Consider the following 19,776-nt stretch of genomic DNA (forward strand, 5'->3'; position numbering starts at 1 on the left):
TGTTGTACTTTGGCATCTTTGCCCCATGTGAAGTGGGCATATTGTAAGGAACATGTTCTCCTTCCAAGACACCATAGATGGGGGAACTTGTATTGCCTATAGCTGAAAAGCTATATTTTTCTCTCCCAAGGGAGGATTCAAGAGAAGGCATGGTGATTTTGTTTTCTCTTTTCATTTCTGGGGGAGATGCTAGTGCCATCCTGCATTTGAAAATGCAATGTGTAATATGTTCCCATTAGCTCATGTGTAATATGTTCCCATTATCTCTTTACTATAGTCTTATAGCTTTGATTTGTAAGATAGTCTAATGGCTATCAATACAGAAGAGAATGTGAGTTATAATGGTATTTCATTAGAATGAAAAATAAAAGGTTCAAGAAATTGAGTTAAATTAATTTTTATGTCCTTAGATTCCAATTCTTGCTTCAGACTCACTTTGATCTTGTAAGGTTTATCCCTTCACAGTACCTGCATTCTTGGGTAGTGTCTCTTGGCCTTATCTCATGGTGACATCCTATTGAGCACTGAGATCAGTTGCATAAACTCATCTGCTTAGCCCCCTTTTTAAACTTGTCAACCATCTTACTTTTAATCTCTGTGAGCTAGCAGCCAGTTAGATGACAACAGTGATGGGGAAGAAAGAATGGCAGTGGCAGATGAGTACATTTTCATGAAAGTTTAAGGGAGCTAAGGCAGGACATCGGAGAGGGCAATGGCAAGCCACTCCAGTACTCTTGCCTGGAGAATCCCACGGACGGAGGAGCCTGGTAGGCTGCAGTCCGTGGGGTCGCTGAGGGTCGGACACGACTGAGCGACTTCACTTTCACTTTTCACTTTCACACATTGGAGAAAGAAATGGCAACCCAGTCCAGTGTTCTTGCCTGGAGAGTCCCAGGGACGGGGGAGCCTGGTGGGCTTCCATCTATGGGGTCACACAGAGTCGGACACCACTGAAGTGACACAGCAGCAGCAGCAAGGCAGGACATCAGTAATCTGTTAATCACATTTGGGGGGTTTGTCTTTGCCTTATCACTATCAGTTCAGTTCAGTTGCTTAGTTGTGGCTGACTCTTTGTGACCTCATGGACTGCAGCATGCCAGGGTTCCCTGTCCATCACCAGCTCCCAGAGCCTACTCAAACTCATGTCCATTGCATCAGTGATGCCATCCAACCATCTCATCTTCTGTCATCCCCTTCTCCTGCCTTCGATCTTTCCCAGCATCAGGGTGTTTTCCAATGAGTCAGTTCTTCACATTAGGTGGCCAAAATATTGGAGTTTCAGCATCAGTCCTTCCAATGAATATTCAGGACTGATTTCCTTTAGGATGGACTGGTTGGATCTCCTTGCAGTCCAGGGGACTCTCAAGAGTCTTCTTCAACACCACAGTTCAAAAGCATCAATTCTTCTGTGCTCAGCTTTCTTTGTAGTCCAACTCTCACATCCATACATGACTACTGGAAAAACCATAGCTTTGACTAGATGGACCTTTGTTGGTAAAGTAATGTCTCTGCTTTTTAATATGCTGTCTAGGTTGGTCATAGCTTTCTTCCAAGGAGCAAGCATCTTTTAATTTCATGGCTGCAGTCACCATCTGCAGTGATTTTGGAGCCCCCAGAAATAAAGTCTGTCAGTTTCCATTGTTTTCCCATCTATTTGCCTTGAAGTAATGGGACAAGATGCCATGATCTTAGTTTTCTGAATGTTGAGCTTTAAGCCAACTTTTTCTCTCTCCTCTTTCACTTTCATCAAGAGGCTCTTTAGTTCTTCGCTTTCTGCCATAAGGGTGGTGTTATCTGCATATCTGAGGTTATTGATATTTCTCCCAGCAATCTTGATTCTAGTTTGTGCTTCATCCAGCCTGGCATTTCTCATGATGTACTCTGCATATAAGTTAAATAAGCAGGATGACAATATACAGCCTTGACGTACTCCTTTTCGGATTTGGAACCAGTCTGTTGTTGCATCACTATATAACAGTTAAATGATAACAGTCATAATTTAAGCTAAACCAATTTTGTTTGTTAACTTTATAAATATAAACATATATAAATATAAATTTATAAAGCTTATAAACTGCTAACTTTATATTTTAACATATATTTAAGGTGTTTTAAACTCAAAATGGGTTAGGTAACCTCAAGATTTCCGCCAATACCTTGTTTTACCTAAATCCTTTAAAATTCTAATCGTATTCTTATCTTGTAGGACAAATCTCGAAGTCTCGCTGTCCATTCTGTAAAGGCTTTATTAAATATGGATGATGATATCCTGATGGTCAATACAGGTTCTTGGTACACAGTTGCCCATATGTCAGTCTTAACAAGTAATTATACCTCAAAAATATTTGTGTGTGGAGTACAATCACAAGCTAAGGATCCTGACCTGAAGAACCTTTTCACAAAAATGGGATGTAAAAGTATGTACAAATATTTATTTGCTTGGTGTTATGTTCTGTAAGACTTAGAAATGTTAAAAATATTTGAATTTGTTATTTTTTTGTAATGCAAAACTCTGTATATGAAATATACTCCTAAAATCCCCACTATATTATATCAGACTACTGTTGCTTAATATTGGTTAAACAACTTCAGTTTAAATTAATGAATGTATTGGCACTTTGGTATATTGCTTAACATTCAGCTACTACATAATTTGAGGTTCAAACAATAATTAAAGTAAGTGGTAGAAATTGTCATCTCTTAATACATAAGAACACAATCACAGGAGCACTTAAGGGACAAAGCTAATATCTAAGACCAGATTCTAAGTCCTTAGACTTCTTATTTTAAAAAATGTTTCCATTGGATCAAACTGTGACAAAAGGTAACATTTTATTATTGGTTCAGTGGAGCTGGAAAACTAATCTTTTGACAGATTCACAGGGTCACAGAGACAATAAGTAGAATTCAGGGCTTAACATGGAGAGGTAGACTGTAAATTCCCAAGATTTCATTGGAGCATAGAAGTACACTCTGGGTAGTGATCAGTCCTTTGATGAACTAAAGCCCAAATTCCAGTCATCTCAGTTTCCAGTTGAATTAAGGTGATGTAAGATTGCCACAGGACTGGAAAAGGTCAGTCTTCATCCCAATCCCAAAGAAAGGCAATGCCAAAGAATGCTCAAACTTCATATCATACACATAAACTGGGTAAAAAACCTATTTATAAGAGGTAAGGAAAAGAAGTACATCAAGGTTGTATATTGTCACCCTGCTTATTTAATTTATATGCAGAGTACATCATGAGGAACGCTGGGCTGGAAGAAGCACAAGCTGGAATCAAGATTGCCAGGAGAAAAATCAATAACCTGAGATATGCAGATGACACCACCCTTATGGCAGAAAGTGAAGAGGAACTAAGAAGCCTCTTGATGAAAGTGAAAGAGGAGAGTGAAAAGGTTGGCTTGAAGCTCAACATTCAGAAAACAAAGATCATGGCATCTGATCCCATCACTTCATGGGAAATAGATGGGGAAACAGTGGAAACGGTGTCAGGCTTTATGTTTTTGGGCACTAAAATCACTGCAGATGCTGATTGCAGCCATGAAATTAAAAGACGCTTGCTCCTTGGAAGGCAAGTTATGACCAACCTAGATAGCATATTAAAAAGCAGAGACATTACTTTGCCAACCAAGGTCTGTCTAGTCAAGGCAATGGTTTTTCCCGTGGTCATGTATGGATGTGAGAGTTGGACTGTGAAGAAAGCTGATCGCCGAAGAATTGATGCTTTTGAAGTGTGGTGCTGGAGAAGACTCTTGAGAGTCCCTTGGACTGCAAGGAGATCCAACCAGTCCTTTCTAAAGGAGATCGATCCTGGGTGTTCATTGGAAGGACTGATGCTAAAGCTGAAACTGCAATACTTTGGCCACCTCATGCGACGAGTTGACTCACTGGAAAAGACTCTGATGCCAGGAGGGGTTGGGGGCAGGAGGAGATGGGAATGGCAGAGAATGAGATGGCTGGATGGTATCACTGACTCGATGGAGATGGGTTTGAGTGAACTCCGGGAGTTGGTGATGGACAGGGAGGCCTTGTGCTGTGATTCATGGGGTCGCAAAGAATCAGACACGACTGAGTGACTGAACTGAAGTGAAAACTATAAAACTTTTAGAAGAAAACACAAGGGTAAAACTTTCAGACCTTGAATTTGGCAGTGGTTGTTTAAACATCAAAAGCACAACAAAAGAAAAGATAAATTGAACTTCATCTAAATGAAAACCTTCATTCTTCAAAGATGGTCATACCATGTGCTGGCAAGTTATGGAACATTAGGAATGCTCAAGCACTACTAGTTGGATTATAAATTTGTACAGTGACTTTGGAAAACTAGCATTGATCACCAAAATTGAAAATATACATGCCTTATGATCCAGCATTTCACTTCCGGTTTTATTACCCCTATGAGTTTTTACCTAGTTAAGTAGAGAGAATAGGAACCACTGGGTAACCAAGAAGTAGAGGAATGGAAGTGTCTTATTTTAGAAGCATTCCAACTGATAAATGAAAAAAAGAAGACGGAATTAGAATATGACTATTTGCAGCACCTTTGCTCATACCATAAAGGCAATTTAATGAATGAATATGACACCACTTGTGAATTAGTTTTGTGCCCTCCACCTTCCAAGAAAAAAAAGAACTCGAACCTAAATTAAGCTCTAAAGATCCAACTACTAATTTTCAGGAAGTACAGAAGACAAGAATATGTTAAACTACTCTCTAGGAAAGCAATGAACAAAATCCAGGCTCTGGGAAACTAGTAGTACAAGTAACCATGTTACATTAAGAAATAAATGCTAAGAAAAAGTGGGAAGGGTACCTGCCAACAAAAAAATTTAAGACATTGACTCATTGCAATGTGTGTACCTATGTAACTCCTGATTTAAACAAACTAAAAAATTTTGATGTGTGAAACTTGGAAAATTTGAGCCATGATTGGATGCTATTATAATTTGATGACAATAAGGAATTACTTTTTAAAATGTATGGGGCTATATTTTTAAAGAAGTTCTTATCTTTTACATAAATGGTGAAATATTTCATAGTTTCAAAATAATATGGGCGGGTGGAAGTGTGTGCAGATACAGATGAAACATGATTGGGCATGAATGTTTCACTGTTGAAGCAATATAATGAACATTTGAAAATTCACTATATATTATGGGTTTTTTTGACATAATGTTTGAACTTTTGCAATGAAGAGTTAAAAATAGAGGGAAAAAAGAGAAAGGTGCACTTGATTAAAAATTTTTTTTTCAAAAGAGACATAATAGAAAGAAGATTGATCAGACAAGAGAAAGGGGTAGGGTATTGCAATTTCAAGAGTGACTCCTCGATGAGGAGAATGAGAGCCATTGTAGGACTGGAGGGGTTGCCCTAATATAGGGTCACAGACAGTTACAACCTGAGGGAAGGAAGACTGTCCTAAATTATAGGGTCCCTCACTGGAAAAGACTCTGATGCTGGTTGGGATTGGGGGCAGGAGGAGAAGGGGACGACAGAGAATGAGATGGCTGGATGGCATCACCGACTCGATGGACATGGGTTTGAGTGAACTCCGGGAGTTGGTGATGGACAGGGAGGCCTGGTGTGCTGTGATTCATGGGGTCGCAGAGAGTCGGACACGACTGAGCGACTGAACTGAACTGAACTGAAGGACCTTTAGACTGTGCCTAAGTGAAAATTTTAAAATGCTAATAAAAATTTTCCAGGGAAAATAGAATATAAAAGGGGATTTAAAAAAATGGGAAAGGGAAGTAACCAGTACTGAGCATTTATTGTATACTAGGTACAATGCTCAGCCTAACTACTTTATCTCAATCTTCACTTCAATTAAATGAGGTTTGGACAATAATATCCCATTTTACAAATAAGGAAATAGAGACTTGTCACACAGATACAGTAAATAGTGAATTTAGGAGTCAAACTTGGGTATTTCTGCCTCTAAAACCCTGTTCCCTCTACTACACTGGGTGTGCATTTTAAGTTGCTTCACTTGTGTCTGACTCTGTGACTCTATGGACTCTAGCCCAGCAGTGTCTTCTGCCCATGGGATTCTCCAGGCAAGAATATTGGAATGGGTTGTCAGGCCCTCCTCCGGGGATCTCCCTGACCCAGGGATGGAACCTGCGTCTTCTGTGACCCCTGCAATGCAGGTGGATTCTTTACCACTGAGCCACCAGGGAAGTCCACTATACCATACTGCTTTAAATGGATCTGAGGTTCAGGATGGAAAAATTTAAATTATATTTTATGTAGAAGGTATTTAACATTCAAAATCATTCAAGTGAAGGAGGAAGGACTCTATTAAGAGAATTCATGTGTTAACTTAAGGGTGTTATCAGAAAATAATCCTCTTTTTCTGGCTGCATTAAAATGACATTTTGTGTGGTTGAGGATTTAAAAATGAATAGTGATAAATAGATATAACTACATACTGCATTAAGATTTTTTAATTAATATTTTGCATACATTTTCTGTGTTTTTTCTCCCAGATATTGAGATACTTCATGAGACATTTATGAATCTTGAATTAAAGGATCATCGATTACAGAAAGTTAAAGTGATTCTGCTGCTACCTCGTTGTTCAGGACTGGGTGTTAGTAATCCAGTAGAATTTATTTTAAATGAGCATGAAGGTACTTGCTTTAATTTTTAATTTCTAAATTATTTAAATTTGTTGAGATTTTTTAAATGAAGTTACTTAAAATCATTATTTAAAATCATTAAAATGATAGATATATCTGATCAATGAATAGCTACCATATATATATGAGGCACTTATGTAGCAAGTATTTTACAACCATTATATCATTTAATCTTTACACCAGTTCTGTGAAATATGGACAAGGGGGATATTCAAAATATTTAGTAATTAGAGAGATGTAGGCAATTAGACCAAGACCATCCCCATGGAAAAGAAATGCTTTAAAAAGCAAAATGGCTGCCTGAGGAGGCCTTACAAATAGCTGTGAAAAGAAGAGAAGCGAAAAGCAAAGGAGATAAGGAAAGATATAAGCATCTAAATGCAGAGTTCCAAAGAATAGCAAGGAGAGATAAGAAAGCCTTCCTCAGTGATCAATGCAAAGAAATAGAGGAAAACAACAGAATAGGAAAAACAAGAGACCTCTTCAAGAAAATTAGAGATACCAAGGGAACATTTCATGCAAAGATGGGCTCGATAAAGGACAGAAATGGTATGGACCTAACAGAAGGAGAAGATATTAAGAAGAGGTGGCAAGAATACACAGAAGAACTGTACAAAAAAGATCTTCACGACCAAGATAATTACGATGGCGTGATCACTGACCTAGAGCCAGACATCTTGGAATGTGAAGTCAAGTGGGCCTTAGAAAGCATCACTACGAACAAAGCTAGTGGAGGTGATGGAATTCCAGTTGAGCTATTTCAGATCCTGAAAGATGATGCTGTGAAAGTGCTGCACTCAGTATGCCAGCAAATTTGGAAAACTCAGCAGTGGCCACAGGACTGGAAAAGGTCAGTCTTCATTCCAATCCCAAAGAAAGGCAATGCCAAAGAATGCTCAAACTACCGCACAATTGCACTCATCTCACACGCTAGTAAAGTCATGCTCAAAATTCTCCAAGCCAGGCTTCAGCAATATGTGAACCGTGAAGTTCCAGATGCTCAAGCAGGTTTTAGAAAAGTCAGAGGAACCAGAGATGAAATAGCCAACATCCGCTGGATCATGGAGAAAGCAAGAGAGTTCCAGAAAAACATCTATTTCTGCTTCATTGACTATACCAAAGCCTTTGACTGTGTGGATCACAATAAACTGTGGAAAATTCTGAAAGAGATGGGAATACCAGACCACCTGACCTGCCTCTTGAGAAACCTGTATGCAGGTCAGGAAGCAACAGTTAGAACTGGACATGGAACACAGACTGGTTCCAAATAGGAAAAGGAGTACGTCAAGGTTGTATATTGTCACCTTGCTTATTTAACTTATATGCAGAGTACATCATGAGGAACACTGGACTGGAAGAAGCACAAGCTGGAATCAAGATTTCCAGGAGAAAAATCAATAACCTCAGATATGCAGATGACACCACCCTTATGGCAGAAAGTGAAGAGGAACTAAGAAGCCTCTTGATGAAAGTGAAAGAGGAGAGTGAAAAGGTTGGCTTGAAGCTCAACATTCAGAAAACAAAGATCATGGCATCTGGTCCCATCATTTCATGGGAAATAGATGGGGAAACAGTGGAAATGGTGTCAGACTTTATTTTTTTGGGCTCCAAAATCACTGCGGATGCTGATTGCAGCCATGAAATTAAAAGACGCTTACTCCTTGGAAGGAAAGTTATGACCAACCTAGATAGTATATTAAAAAGCAGAGACATTACTTTGCCAACAAAGGTCCGTCTAGTCAAGGCTATGGTTTTTCCCGTGGTCATGTATGGATGTGAGAGTTGGACTGTGAAGGCTGATCGCCGAAGAATGGATGCTTTTGAACTGTGGTGTTGGAGAAGACTCTTGAGAGTCCCTTATACCGCAAGGAGATCCAACCAGTCCATTCTAAGGGAGATCAATCCTGGATGTTCATTGAAGGGACTGATGCTAAAGCTGAAACTGCAATATTTTGACCTTAGACAAGTTATTTAATGTATGCTTCAACAATTTTCTCAGTGTTAAGGGGGATAATAATGCTTCAAGGGGTTGTTGAATAAAATAATCTATATAAAGTAGTAGTCAATATATCTTAGTTAATGTTATCAGGAAATATGTTAAAAATAGTTTTAGAAATTTTAAAAATTACTGTAAGAATTTCTTGATCCGTTGTTTTTTAATCTATTATGAAGACATACAGTTGCTTCCCTGAAGTTTTTCTTCCAAGATTTCTTTTAGTAAGTTAATGTTTTTAACTGTATTCTTTTGTATTCTTTCTTACTCAGATCTGACTGTAGCCCATCAGTTTCTGCCTTGGAAAATAAATCTTTTTTTCCCTTTATTCATACTCAGGCTGACTGCATTCTATCTTTTGTGCCTGAATGACTTATTTTGGCTGGTTAGATAACTCTATGATAAGAATTTAGAGAATAAAGGAAAAGTAATATTAAAACTAAGCAAAATTATCAATTCAGATTTTAAAATTTTAAGTCAGCATTTTTATAATACTGTATTTTTAATAAATATTTTCTATGAAAACTCTCATTAATAGGGAAAATGATTAAAATATTAAATAATGTGATCACAGCAATATATGAAAAATCTAATAGTGATATATTTAAAAGCATATACTTGTTTTTAGATACAGATTTACTTAAAGATTTCTCTCAAGGAGGCCCATCAGAAGATAAACTTCATGTTCTTGCTCAACAGCAATATGAACAGCTAACACATGCCATGAAATGTAAGTTTGTTATCAGCACAAACTGAAAATATGTTGTAAATCTTAGAAACATTAATACTTCATTTATCATATTCAGGCAATGATGTGTGAACCATAAGTGGATTTTCCAGAAACCTTAGTCATAGTTCCTTAAAATAACAAAATATTTATTTTTACCAATCTAAGTCTCAAAAATGTATGCTTTACTATCATTTTAAACATAGGTTAGCAAGAAGAATGATCAGCTTCTTAATGCTGAAATGAAATTATGTACATCAATTGTATAATTTCATCTTCTCTGTTTCTCTTCTTTGGCCTTTTGATGTAATTTTTCTGTTTTGTATCTGCCCTAACAACTCTTCTATAATCCAAACTTTAATCAAACTCTTACTTTTCTCAATACTAAAAAGAAAATAGATGAATTAAAGATAAAGCCTAGATCTCTTAAAGTCTGAGTAACAAGGCCATTTAAGCATTTATATTATTGCTTCAATCCCTACATAGATTTTGAGTACCATTTAGATTTTGAGTACCAATGCCCTTTCACACTTAGATATGGAAATCTAGAAGTCTCTGAGAAATTACATTAACTTATATTAACTTAGTGCATGTTTATCAAATGTCTACTCTGGGTCAGGTATTAAGCCAGTTGTTAAGAATATGAGTTTGGATAAATCCTGACCTCCAAAGGCTCAAAGGTTAGTATAGGGTATAGATGATTTAATATATAAAGATATAGCATATATGAAGTAGAAATAAGGCAAAATAGAAAAACACGGAGGAGTTCTGTCCTTTTAACTGTTGCTATTAATAAATACTATTTTGAATACGATAGTATGTGATCAATGTTGGTTGGAAGATTAGGGAGCTGATAAATAATACATTTAACAAATTCTTTCTATGATTACTGTATTTAAAATTGGAAGATAATCTCTTGAAACTAACCATCCTCCATATCTGCTTTGATTTTCTCTGTAGCATTTGTCACCTCCTAATGCTTTAGTTTTAGGTGGGGGGATCTTACTGCGCAGCTTGCACGATCTTAGTTCCCTAATGGGAACTAAGAACCTGGGCCCCTGGCAGTGAGAGCGCTGTGTCCTAACCACTGGACCAGCTGGGAATTCCAAAATTTCTTATTTATGTCTTTTCAAAATTATTTATTATTTTTGACTGTGCTGGGTCTCCATTGCTGTGCAGGCTTTTCTCTAGTTGCAGAGAGCAGGAGCTACTCTCTAATTGTGGTGCACAGGCTTCTCATTGCAGTCGACGCTTTTGTTGTGAAGTAGGGGCCTAGGCACATGGGCTTCAGTAGTTGCAGCACATGGGTTTAGTAGCTGCAGCTTGTGGGTTCAGTAGCTGCAACCCATGGGCGTTAGAGCTCAGGTTAGACTAATGGGCTTAGTTGCTCCATGGCATGTGAGATTTTCCTGGACCAGGGATGGAACCCATGTCTCCTGCATTGGCAGGTGGATTCTTTACCACTGAGTCACCAGGGAAGCCCTGTTTATGTCTTATGTCAATGAAACATAGAAAATAAGCTCCCTGGGGCAGGGGTTTTTGTGTGTATGTACTGAATAGTAAGAACAGTGCTTAGCATGCTTGGTAAATGTGAATAAGTGAGTGAGTTGCTGGTAGTAATATTACCTCACTTTAGAGTTGAGGAACTGGAGAGGTTAAGTAACTTTCCCAGGTTCATAAATCAGTAAATAACAGAATTGGATTCACACCTAAGTCTGTCTCTAGAGTCCTTTTAACTAGGTACGCGATATGGCTTTTGGAAGAATGGCTGGAAGTATCAAGCTGTGGTAATCTGCAGTATTTTTTTGCTTGTGTTTGTAATAAGGTTGGTCACATGGATTGGATTTTCAATTTCTATATGATCCAGTTATATTTACTTCATTTGTTGGCCAGACTATATTACTAATACATGCTTTAAAGGGGAGCCATGCAAGCATCTATAGATATCATTCCCATCAAAACCGTGTGGTATTAGTACAGACATCTGGGCTTCCCTCATACCTCAGTTGGTAAAGACTCTGCCTGCAACGCAGGAGACCCAGGTTCGATCCCTGGGTCAGGAAAATCCCCTGGAGAGGAAATGGCAATCCACTCCAGTATTCTTGCCCAGCGAGTTCCATGGACAGAGGAGCCTGGCAGGTTGCAATGAGGTCGCAAAAGTTGGACATGACTTAGTGACTAAACCACACCACCACTGAAAACACAAGAGATTTGTTCACAATTGTTAATGGAGTCATTGTATGATTTCCATCTTCTTTAAATATAGTTACTAGAGCTCAAGCTATTGTTTACTGCACATGTTCAGTTTATCCAGAGGAAAATGAAGCCATTGTTAAGAAAGCACTGGAATTTCAAGATCACGGGATTAAAGTACAACCTTATAGGTAAGAAAGAAAGAATTCTTCTAAACAACTAAATATTTTTAAAAGTGAAAAAGTACGATTTTCTAAGTTTCATTTCTTTTTTATTAGACTTTAATACGACCAAATAGCCTAACTTCTTACAACTTTAAAGTAGATTCTGTAAAAAGCTTTGCAGTGGCTTGGTATGTGAATTGTATTGTACACTAAAAGATTTGTTTTGTTGTTGTTATTATTATTGTCAAATAAGGCTAAAGGCATTTGGGCTTTGACTTGATTGATTTCTGGGTAAATTGAATACAAACCTTATATCCTGAGTCTTAGATTCATGCTTCAATAAAAGGAAAGTATAAAATAACCTTAGAAAGTAGCAAGAAAATTGGATGTTTATTATCTGAAAATATATGTTTCTTAGACCTGTTCAGCCTTTGACACCCACAAGGACTGAAATAAAAATAGCCTGAATAACCATAATAGCTTCTGGGTAAAATGATATATTAAACTAGGGGTAGGGAAGAAAAACTGTAATACTCCATCCAAACTCTGGACATCATGATAAGGAGTATGTCTGTTAATAATATATGACACCAGTTCTTCAAGACTGTGACAATTAATAAGGTATTTTAAAATGTCCCCAATTTTTAACTTATTTCCCTTGTTCTGAACTTTTCTTGTAATTCTTTTTTATTATTATTATTTATTTCTTTGGCTGTGTTGGACTCAGTAGTTGTGGTGTGGGCTTAGTTGCTCCAAGGCATGTGGGATCTTATTTCCCCAACCAGGGATGGAACCTGCATCCCCTGCACTCCAAGGCAGACTCTTAACCACTGGACCACCAGGGATGTCCCTGTAATTCTTATAGTAGGATCTTAATAGGTATATGGTTTGCTCCCTCCTTTTAATGTGATGTTTTTCCTTTGCCAGTTCACAGGTGGACATGTTAACCACATCTATATTTCCCTTCTTTCTTTACTTCCTTACTTAATAATTCTTGTTGGTAGTTAACAGCCAATCTTATTTCTGCCAGCTTCTTAACACAGCACAAACTAAATCACTATCTAGTAGCAAAGAGAATTGTTGTACAATGTAACCAAATTCATCAGTGTGAGTGATTTGATTTGTCTGTCAGGAATGATGTTTCTAAGAATGTAATATGGCAAAAATAGAGGAAAATCTGTATGTATTGTATTTCATTAGAGTTTTTCTTTATTTTTAAGTTGAAGTATAGTTGATTTACAATATTATATTAATTTCAGATATATAGTAACATCATTCTGTTATATATAACTGAAATATATTTATGTATATATATGCATGCTTAGTCACTCAGTCCTGTCTGACTCTTTGCTCCTCTGTTCATGGAATTCTCCAGGCAAGAATACTGGAGTAGGTCGCCATTTTCTTCTCCAAGGGACTCTACTAGACCCAGGGATTAAATCTGGGTCTCCTGCATTGCATGCGGATTCTTTACCATGTGATCACCTGGGAAGCTCACATGTATATATATGACTAAATATATATTTTTTCACATTATTTTCCATTATATTTATATATATATTTCCATTGTTACAAGATATTGAATACAGCTCCCTTTACTTACTATACAGTAAATCCTGTTGCTTATCTATTTTTATGTATTATAGTTTAGATCTGTTACTCTCATATTCCTGATTTGTCCCTTCCTCCTCTCCCTTTTCCCGTTGGTAACCATAAGTTTGTTTTCTGTCTGTGAGTCTTTCTATTTTGTATATAGATTCATTTGTATTAAGGTTCTACATTTAAGTTATATCATATAGTATTTGCCTTTCTCTGTCTGACTTCACTAATATTCTCTAGTAGGTCTACCCATGTTGCTGCAAATGGAATATTTCATTCTTTTTATGACTAATATTCCATTATATATGTATATGTATATATGTATATATAGTATGTATATGTATATATGTATACACACATATCGGAGAAGGCAATGGCAAGCCACTCCAGTACTATTGCCTAGAAAATCCCATGGATGGAGGAGCCTGGTAGGCTGCGGTCCGTGGGGTCGCTGGGGGTCGGACACGGCTGAGCGACTTCACTTTCACTTTTCACTTTCCACTTTCACACATTGGAGAAGGAAATGGCAACCCACTCCAGTGTTCTTGCCTGGAGAATCCCAGGGACGGGGGAGCCTGGTGGGCTTCCGTCTATGGGGTCACACAGAGTCGGACACGACTGAAGTGACTTAGCAGCAGCATACACACATATAGCATATATGTATACATCTGTATGTATATGTATATATGTATACATATACATATGTATGTATATAGCATCACATCTTCTTAAACCAATTATCTGTTGATGGGTACTTGGGTTGTATCCATGTCTTGTCTATTGTAAATAGTGATATTATGAACACTGGGGTACATTATCTTTTTGAATTACAGTTTTCATCTTTTCAAGATATATACCCAGGAGTGGAATTGCTGGATTATATGGTAGCTCTATTTTTAGTTTTTTAAGGAACCGCCATCTCTATTTTACTTCCACTGTGATTTTTATTATTTCCTTCCTTCTGCTGATTTTAGGTTTTGTTTATTCTTTTTCTAATTCTTTTTGGTAGTAGGTTAAGTTATTTTAGACGTTTCTTGTTTCTTGAGGAAGGCTTTTATCACTATGAACTTCCCTCTAAGAACAGCTTTTGCTGAATCCTGTAAATTTTGTTGTGTTTTCACTGTCATTTGTCTCAAGATATTTTAAAATTTCCTCTTATTTCATCATTCAACCATTGATTTTTAAGATAACATGTTTTGTCTCCATGTGGTCATTTTTTTTCTCATTTCTTTTTCTGTGATTGATTTCTAGCTTCATGCCATTATGGTCAGAAAAGATGCTTGAGATAATTTCTATACTCTTAAATTCATTGAGACTGGTTTTGTGCCCCAGTATGTGATCATCCCTGGAGAATGTTGGCTGTGCATTCTTAACTGTTCTTTTATCATTTAGGATCTGTTACCTTATTGATTTTCTGTCCAGAAGATATGTCTACTGATTTGAGTGGGGTGTTAAATCTCCTACTATTATTGTATTCTCATCAATTTCTCCTTTTATGTCTATTAGTATTTGTTTTAAATATTTGGGTGCTCCTATATTATGTGCAGGGCTTCCCTGGTGGCTTAGTAAAGAATCCGCCTGCCAATGCAGGATATGTGGGTTTAATCCCTGGGTCAGGAAGATCCCTTGGAGAAGAAAATGGCAACCCACTCCAGTATTCTTGCCTTGGAAACCTCATGGACAGAGGAGCACGGTGGGCTACAGGCCATGGGGGGTCACAAAAGAGTTGGATACAACTTAGCAACTGAACAACAATGATATTAGGTGCATGTATGTTGATGAGTGTAAAAACCTCTTCTTATATTGATTCTTTTATTATTATATATCTCTTTTTGGCCTTTGTTTTCAAGTTTATTTTGTCTTATTTGGTTATTGCAACCCCCACTTGTCATTTGTTTGCCTTAAATCTTTTTCCATCCCCTCATTTTGAATCTGTGTGTTGTCTGTCCTAAAGTGGGGCTCTTGAAGGCAGCATATTGTAGGCTCTTTTTTAAAAAAAAATCCCGTCTGCCACTCTGTCTTTTGTTTGGAGCAATTAGTCCATTGACATTGAAGGTAATTATTGATATATATTTATTACCATTTTAAACCTTGTTTTCCAGTTGATTCTGTATTTCTTCTTTGTTAATTTTTCCTTTTTTCTTTTTGTGATTTGATGATTTCCTTTTATGTTTATGTTCTTTTCTTTTGGCTTTTGTAAATCTGTTGTATGTTTTTGACTTGTGGTTATTCTGTTTTTCAAGTGTGTTTATCAACTTGCTTTAGACTGATAGTAATACAGGCTCAAACACAATCTAAAAAAAAAATACATTTTCTTACTCTCCTCCCCAACATTTTATGATTTTGATGTCTCTTTTACATCTTCATGTTTATCCTTCTGCTGGCTTATGTGACTTACTTTCCATTTATGATTTTCTCTCTCTTTTTTCTTTTTTATAAATTCTTGCTCCTATTCTATTTAGAGAAGACCTTTCAATATTACTTTTAGGTTAGGTTTAGTATTATTGCATTCTTTTAGTTTTTGCTTGTCTGAGAAATTCTTTATCTCTTCTGTTCTAAAGGATAATCTTGCTGGGTATAGTATTCTAGGTTGCATATTTTTCCCTTTTGGGAATTATCTTCTGTGGTCTTAGTGGGCTGTTTATATATGGGAACAGCCCCGTGTAGCTTGTGTGGGTTTAGTATTTTTTGTGTGAGGGTTGTTTTCAGTATGAATGCCTGCTGCCTCTTTCCTCAATGTGTGCTATCCATTATCCCATTGATAGTGTGCAGATGCAGTTGCTGGCATTCTCTCTCAGAGTAACACCTAGTGCCCACTCCCAGAGCTCTCAGTGGCAGCTTGCTCATGCCCCTGGAAATTGTGATACTGTTAGTGATTCATGCCAGTTCCTGGAGCTCACACACAGTGATTGGCACCTGTTCCTGGAACTCATGTAGCCTGTGTCCTATTGTCTTGGAGTGCGTGTGCAGGGAAAGAGGCTGCTATGGCAGGTTCCGCCCCTCCCTTCACATGCCCTCAACAATGGCACATCACCACCATGGTGGGTTCAGGCTTTCTCTGCATACACTGTTGGCTGCAGTTGCACCAGAATCCAGCCTCTTCAGGCTGTGTCTGCACAGCCAACCCTGTTTCTCTCCCCAGATTGGCCCTCTGAAGCCTGAGCTTCAGCTCCCAGTCCCTACTTACACCAGTGGATGTGTGTCTCAGGCTGGGGAGTGCACAGCTGAGGCACTGACCATCTGTGCAAGTCTCTGTCTATTCTGACTGCTGCAGACAGGTTCTGAGCTCTCCTCTGAGGAAGCTCCCTCTCTGTCCCAGTGGATCTCCTTACTGGTGAAGGGACTTCACAGGGTGCTGGAACCTTTCCTCTTACGTAGTTCCCTCTCAGGGGCACAGGTTCCATTTTGATCCTTTTCTCCCTCTTTTTTCTTTTGTCCTCCCTGGTTATGTGGAGATTTTATTGCCCTTTCAGATGTCTGAGGTCTTCTGCCAGTGTTCAGTAGATAATCTGTGAGAACTGTTCCATATGTAGATTTTTTTTTGGAATAGTTGTGAGAGGAGGTTGGCTCACATCATGCTGTACTCTGCCATTTTGATTGCTCCCCTTGACATTTTATTCTTATTTGGAATTTTTGTTTAAACAATTGGTGCATGCATGTGTGCTTTGTTGCAATTTACTGTCTCCTTTGATTGGCAAATAAAACATTCTAACTATTAATTATTTGCTGTTATCTATTGCAGGCTTAGTCCCCCTGTCCTTCCACTGTGCTCCTTAAAGGAAATACATTTGTCTACTGACAAATTTTTTAGAATGGAACCATCTGAAATTACCAATGGTTGTTTTCTTTCTGTTCTAACAAGGGAGGTAAGGATAAAATCCCAATCCATTTCATACTTAGGGATTAAGAAACAACAAAGCCTCATACAAGGAGCCTAGTAACTTTATGAACATTTCATAATGGTATGCTTATTTAATAAATACCTAAAAGGCATGAAAAAGAATTATTACTGTGTGGCTAAAATCCCTATTTTTATCTCTATGCTTCTCCTGAGTGTTCTTCCCTTGCTTACTCTCTACCCGCACCTCTCTAAGCACTTGTCAATATCTAGTTCATTTTAGTTCACAGATAAGAAATAAGCTGTTTTTTTTTTTTTCTATCAGGTTCACAAATGGGGAGGTTTGAGTACAATGAAAGTAATTTCCTAAAGCTTATGGGATATAGTAGGGACTGAAGCCTAAAAACTATTTCTATTAGTATAATAATGATACTCTTATCTTTACTGAAACACTGATAAGTATTTGTGATATACATGGTAACAGTTAACTCCCACATTTACTAGCTGCTTCTTTAATTATAGCGGGACCCATCTGAGACAGTGTCTGTGAAAGATGTTTTGGCCCGTGCAGCAGCAAAGGGTCTACTGGAGGGGATTGAGTTGGGTAAATCTTCAAAACGGGAGAAGAAGAAGAAGAAACAAAAAATGTCATTGCCAAAATCTTCCATTGCTGATAACAGCGGCATCCAAATGAAAATTGCTGAGTTCCTGAGTCGAGAAACTAATGCCAGTGCTAATCAGTCGGAGACATTAACAACAAAAACATCTCTTCCACAGAAAAATACAAATCAAGTGGGGTCTTCCTCACAGGTCAGAAAACCCAGCAAGCCCACCACCAATCCTTTAGTGCCTACAATTATGAAGAACACATCTGCTAGACCATATGAACGGCCATCAAACTTTGTGAGACCTCGGCCAGAAGACAGAATGATTGCACTGAAACCCGTAGAGATTGCCTTGCCTCCAGTCATATTGCCGTTTCCCAGTCCACAAGGGATCAGATCTCACATACCAGCTCCACATTTTTACTATCGTTGGGTTGGGCCCAAGAGTGTCTTGCCTGGCTATCTTTCCACACCATCAATACCCAGAAGAGGGGAAAAACCTAAAGAACACTTACCTTCCTCTCCACCCAGGCATCCTCGACCATAGCTGTGAGTGTCTTACATTTTTTCTACAGGGTCAGGAGTAGATTTTTTTTTTTTTCCAGAGTCTGCAGGTTAAACAGCTGTTAGAACTGGTTTCACTCTCGGTAACTTTCAGTCTGGACTTAGGACACTGGTTTTAAAGCTGCAACAGTTTTTTCCACAAGGGAAACAGTGTGTGCCTTGTAACAGACTTGTTTTCAAAGTTAATTTGTGAGGCGGTTTATTAGCAAGCATAAGTATGGAAAAGATGCTCTTGCACAGACCTTAGATCAGTCTTCAGTATCAAGTCAGCTGTAGTTTAAACATTTCAATCACTATCGAGGTTGATCTTTTGTAATGTGCTTGAGGTTGAGTAGAAATAGGAAAAACAGAAAGGTCCCATGTTCCAGTTCATATGTCCATTCAGAGTGAAAACTTTCTCACTGGAAGAGCTTCCAGGATCCTAAGCACAGTGAACATAAGCTCTCCCTTCTGACTATTTAGGCCAAATACTGTTGTTAAAAAAAAAAAAAAAGACTATAAGCAAATTTCCATCTAAGTAGTAATTCTGAGGACACGGTCAAACTTGAATATAAGTGACACACCTATTGTTAAAGAAATGTATACAAATTTCTGGGTCTATTCAAAGATCAGGTGAAAACAGTTACTCCAAATGGTACACAGTAGTGAAGCCCTGGTAAATCATCTCTGATGCTCAATTAAAAAATATTGTAGCACTATTTTAATTATATTAAAAGTAAGTTCATCTTGACTGTATTATCAGTTGCCTTCCAAGAACTGGTTATGGTTATTATTTCTGGGTCTATTGACTTTTTTTTCATCATGGCAACAGAAATTGATATTAAATCAAGTAAGTTACAACTATAAATCCTGCTGTTTAAGAACATGTTCATAGACACATTTATAAAGTTTGAATTTAAAGTTCTATTTTCAGAATCCAGTTGTGTTGAATATTGTTATATAAATTCCTAAATTTCAATTCAGATGTCATGATTTTAGGAGAATATTATCTTCTTCAAGATGAATATTTAGGTCTGTTTCAGCTCTAGTATTCATTTCAGCTCTAATTTCCTCACTTGAAGTGAGGATAAAAATGGTAGATTTCATTTAGTAGTAATAAATTTCTTTAGCTGAAGATTTACACTTATCAGTAATGCATGTCAATGAAACATGACTTTTTATACTTGAACCAGACATATTATTTTTAAATACCCAAAGAATTTTCATGTTAACTATGACTTAAAAAATATGGAAATGTTTTAAGTGCTCAGCTTATTTTACTAATTTCAAAAATCAAAAACTATATAATATTTGCTCTGTTATCAGAGTACGGTTTCCTCTTACTACCACTGGCTCAGAACCTTCCATGCCTCCAGGAGGCAAGTGCAGCTGAACTGAACTTTGTTCAGTAAAGACCTGATACTTTGTCCCGGGAATCGTTTATCCCTTTCCTGCCCTCACCCCTCTGCC

At 37.6% G+C, this 19,776-nt stretch overlaps 1 protein-coding gene across 3 annotated transcripts in view; it reads left to right on the plus strand.

Annotated features, from left to right (window-relative positions):
* The window catches only part of NSUN7 (NOP2/Sun RNA methyltransferase family member 7), a 43,786-nt gene extending 25,476 nt beyond the window's left edge, over positions 1-18,310 (plus strand). For all 3 annotated transcript variants that reach the window (XM_088836300.1, XM_055435291.2, XM_088836301.1), the window contains exons 7-12: positions 2,207-2,417; positions 6,492-6,635; positions 9,266-9,367; positions 11,631-11,748; positions 17,063-17,186; positions 17,681-18,310. In XM_088836300.1, coding sequence (XP_088692426.1) covers positions 2,207-2,417; positions 6,492-6,635; positions 9,266-9,367; positions 11,631-11,748; positions 17,063-17,186; positions 17,681-18,310 — 1,329 coding nt within the window. The remainder of the gene's footprint in view (positions 1-2,206; positions 2,418-6,491; positions 6,636-9,265; positions 9,368-11,630; positions 11,749-17,062; positions 17,187-17,680) is intronic.
* The last annotated feature ends 1,466 nt before the right edge of the window (positions 18,311-19,776 follow it).

This window comes from Moschus berezovskii, chromosome 5 (genome assembly GCF_049115385.1).
Source record: "Moschus berezovskii isolate FMDL1 chromosome 5, NW_MosBer_1.0, whole genome shotgun sequence".
NCBI lineage: Eukaryota > Metazoa > Chordata > Mammalia > Artiodactyla > Moschidae > Moschus > Moschus berezovskii.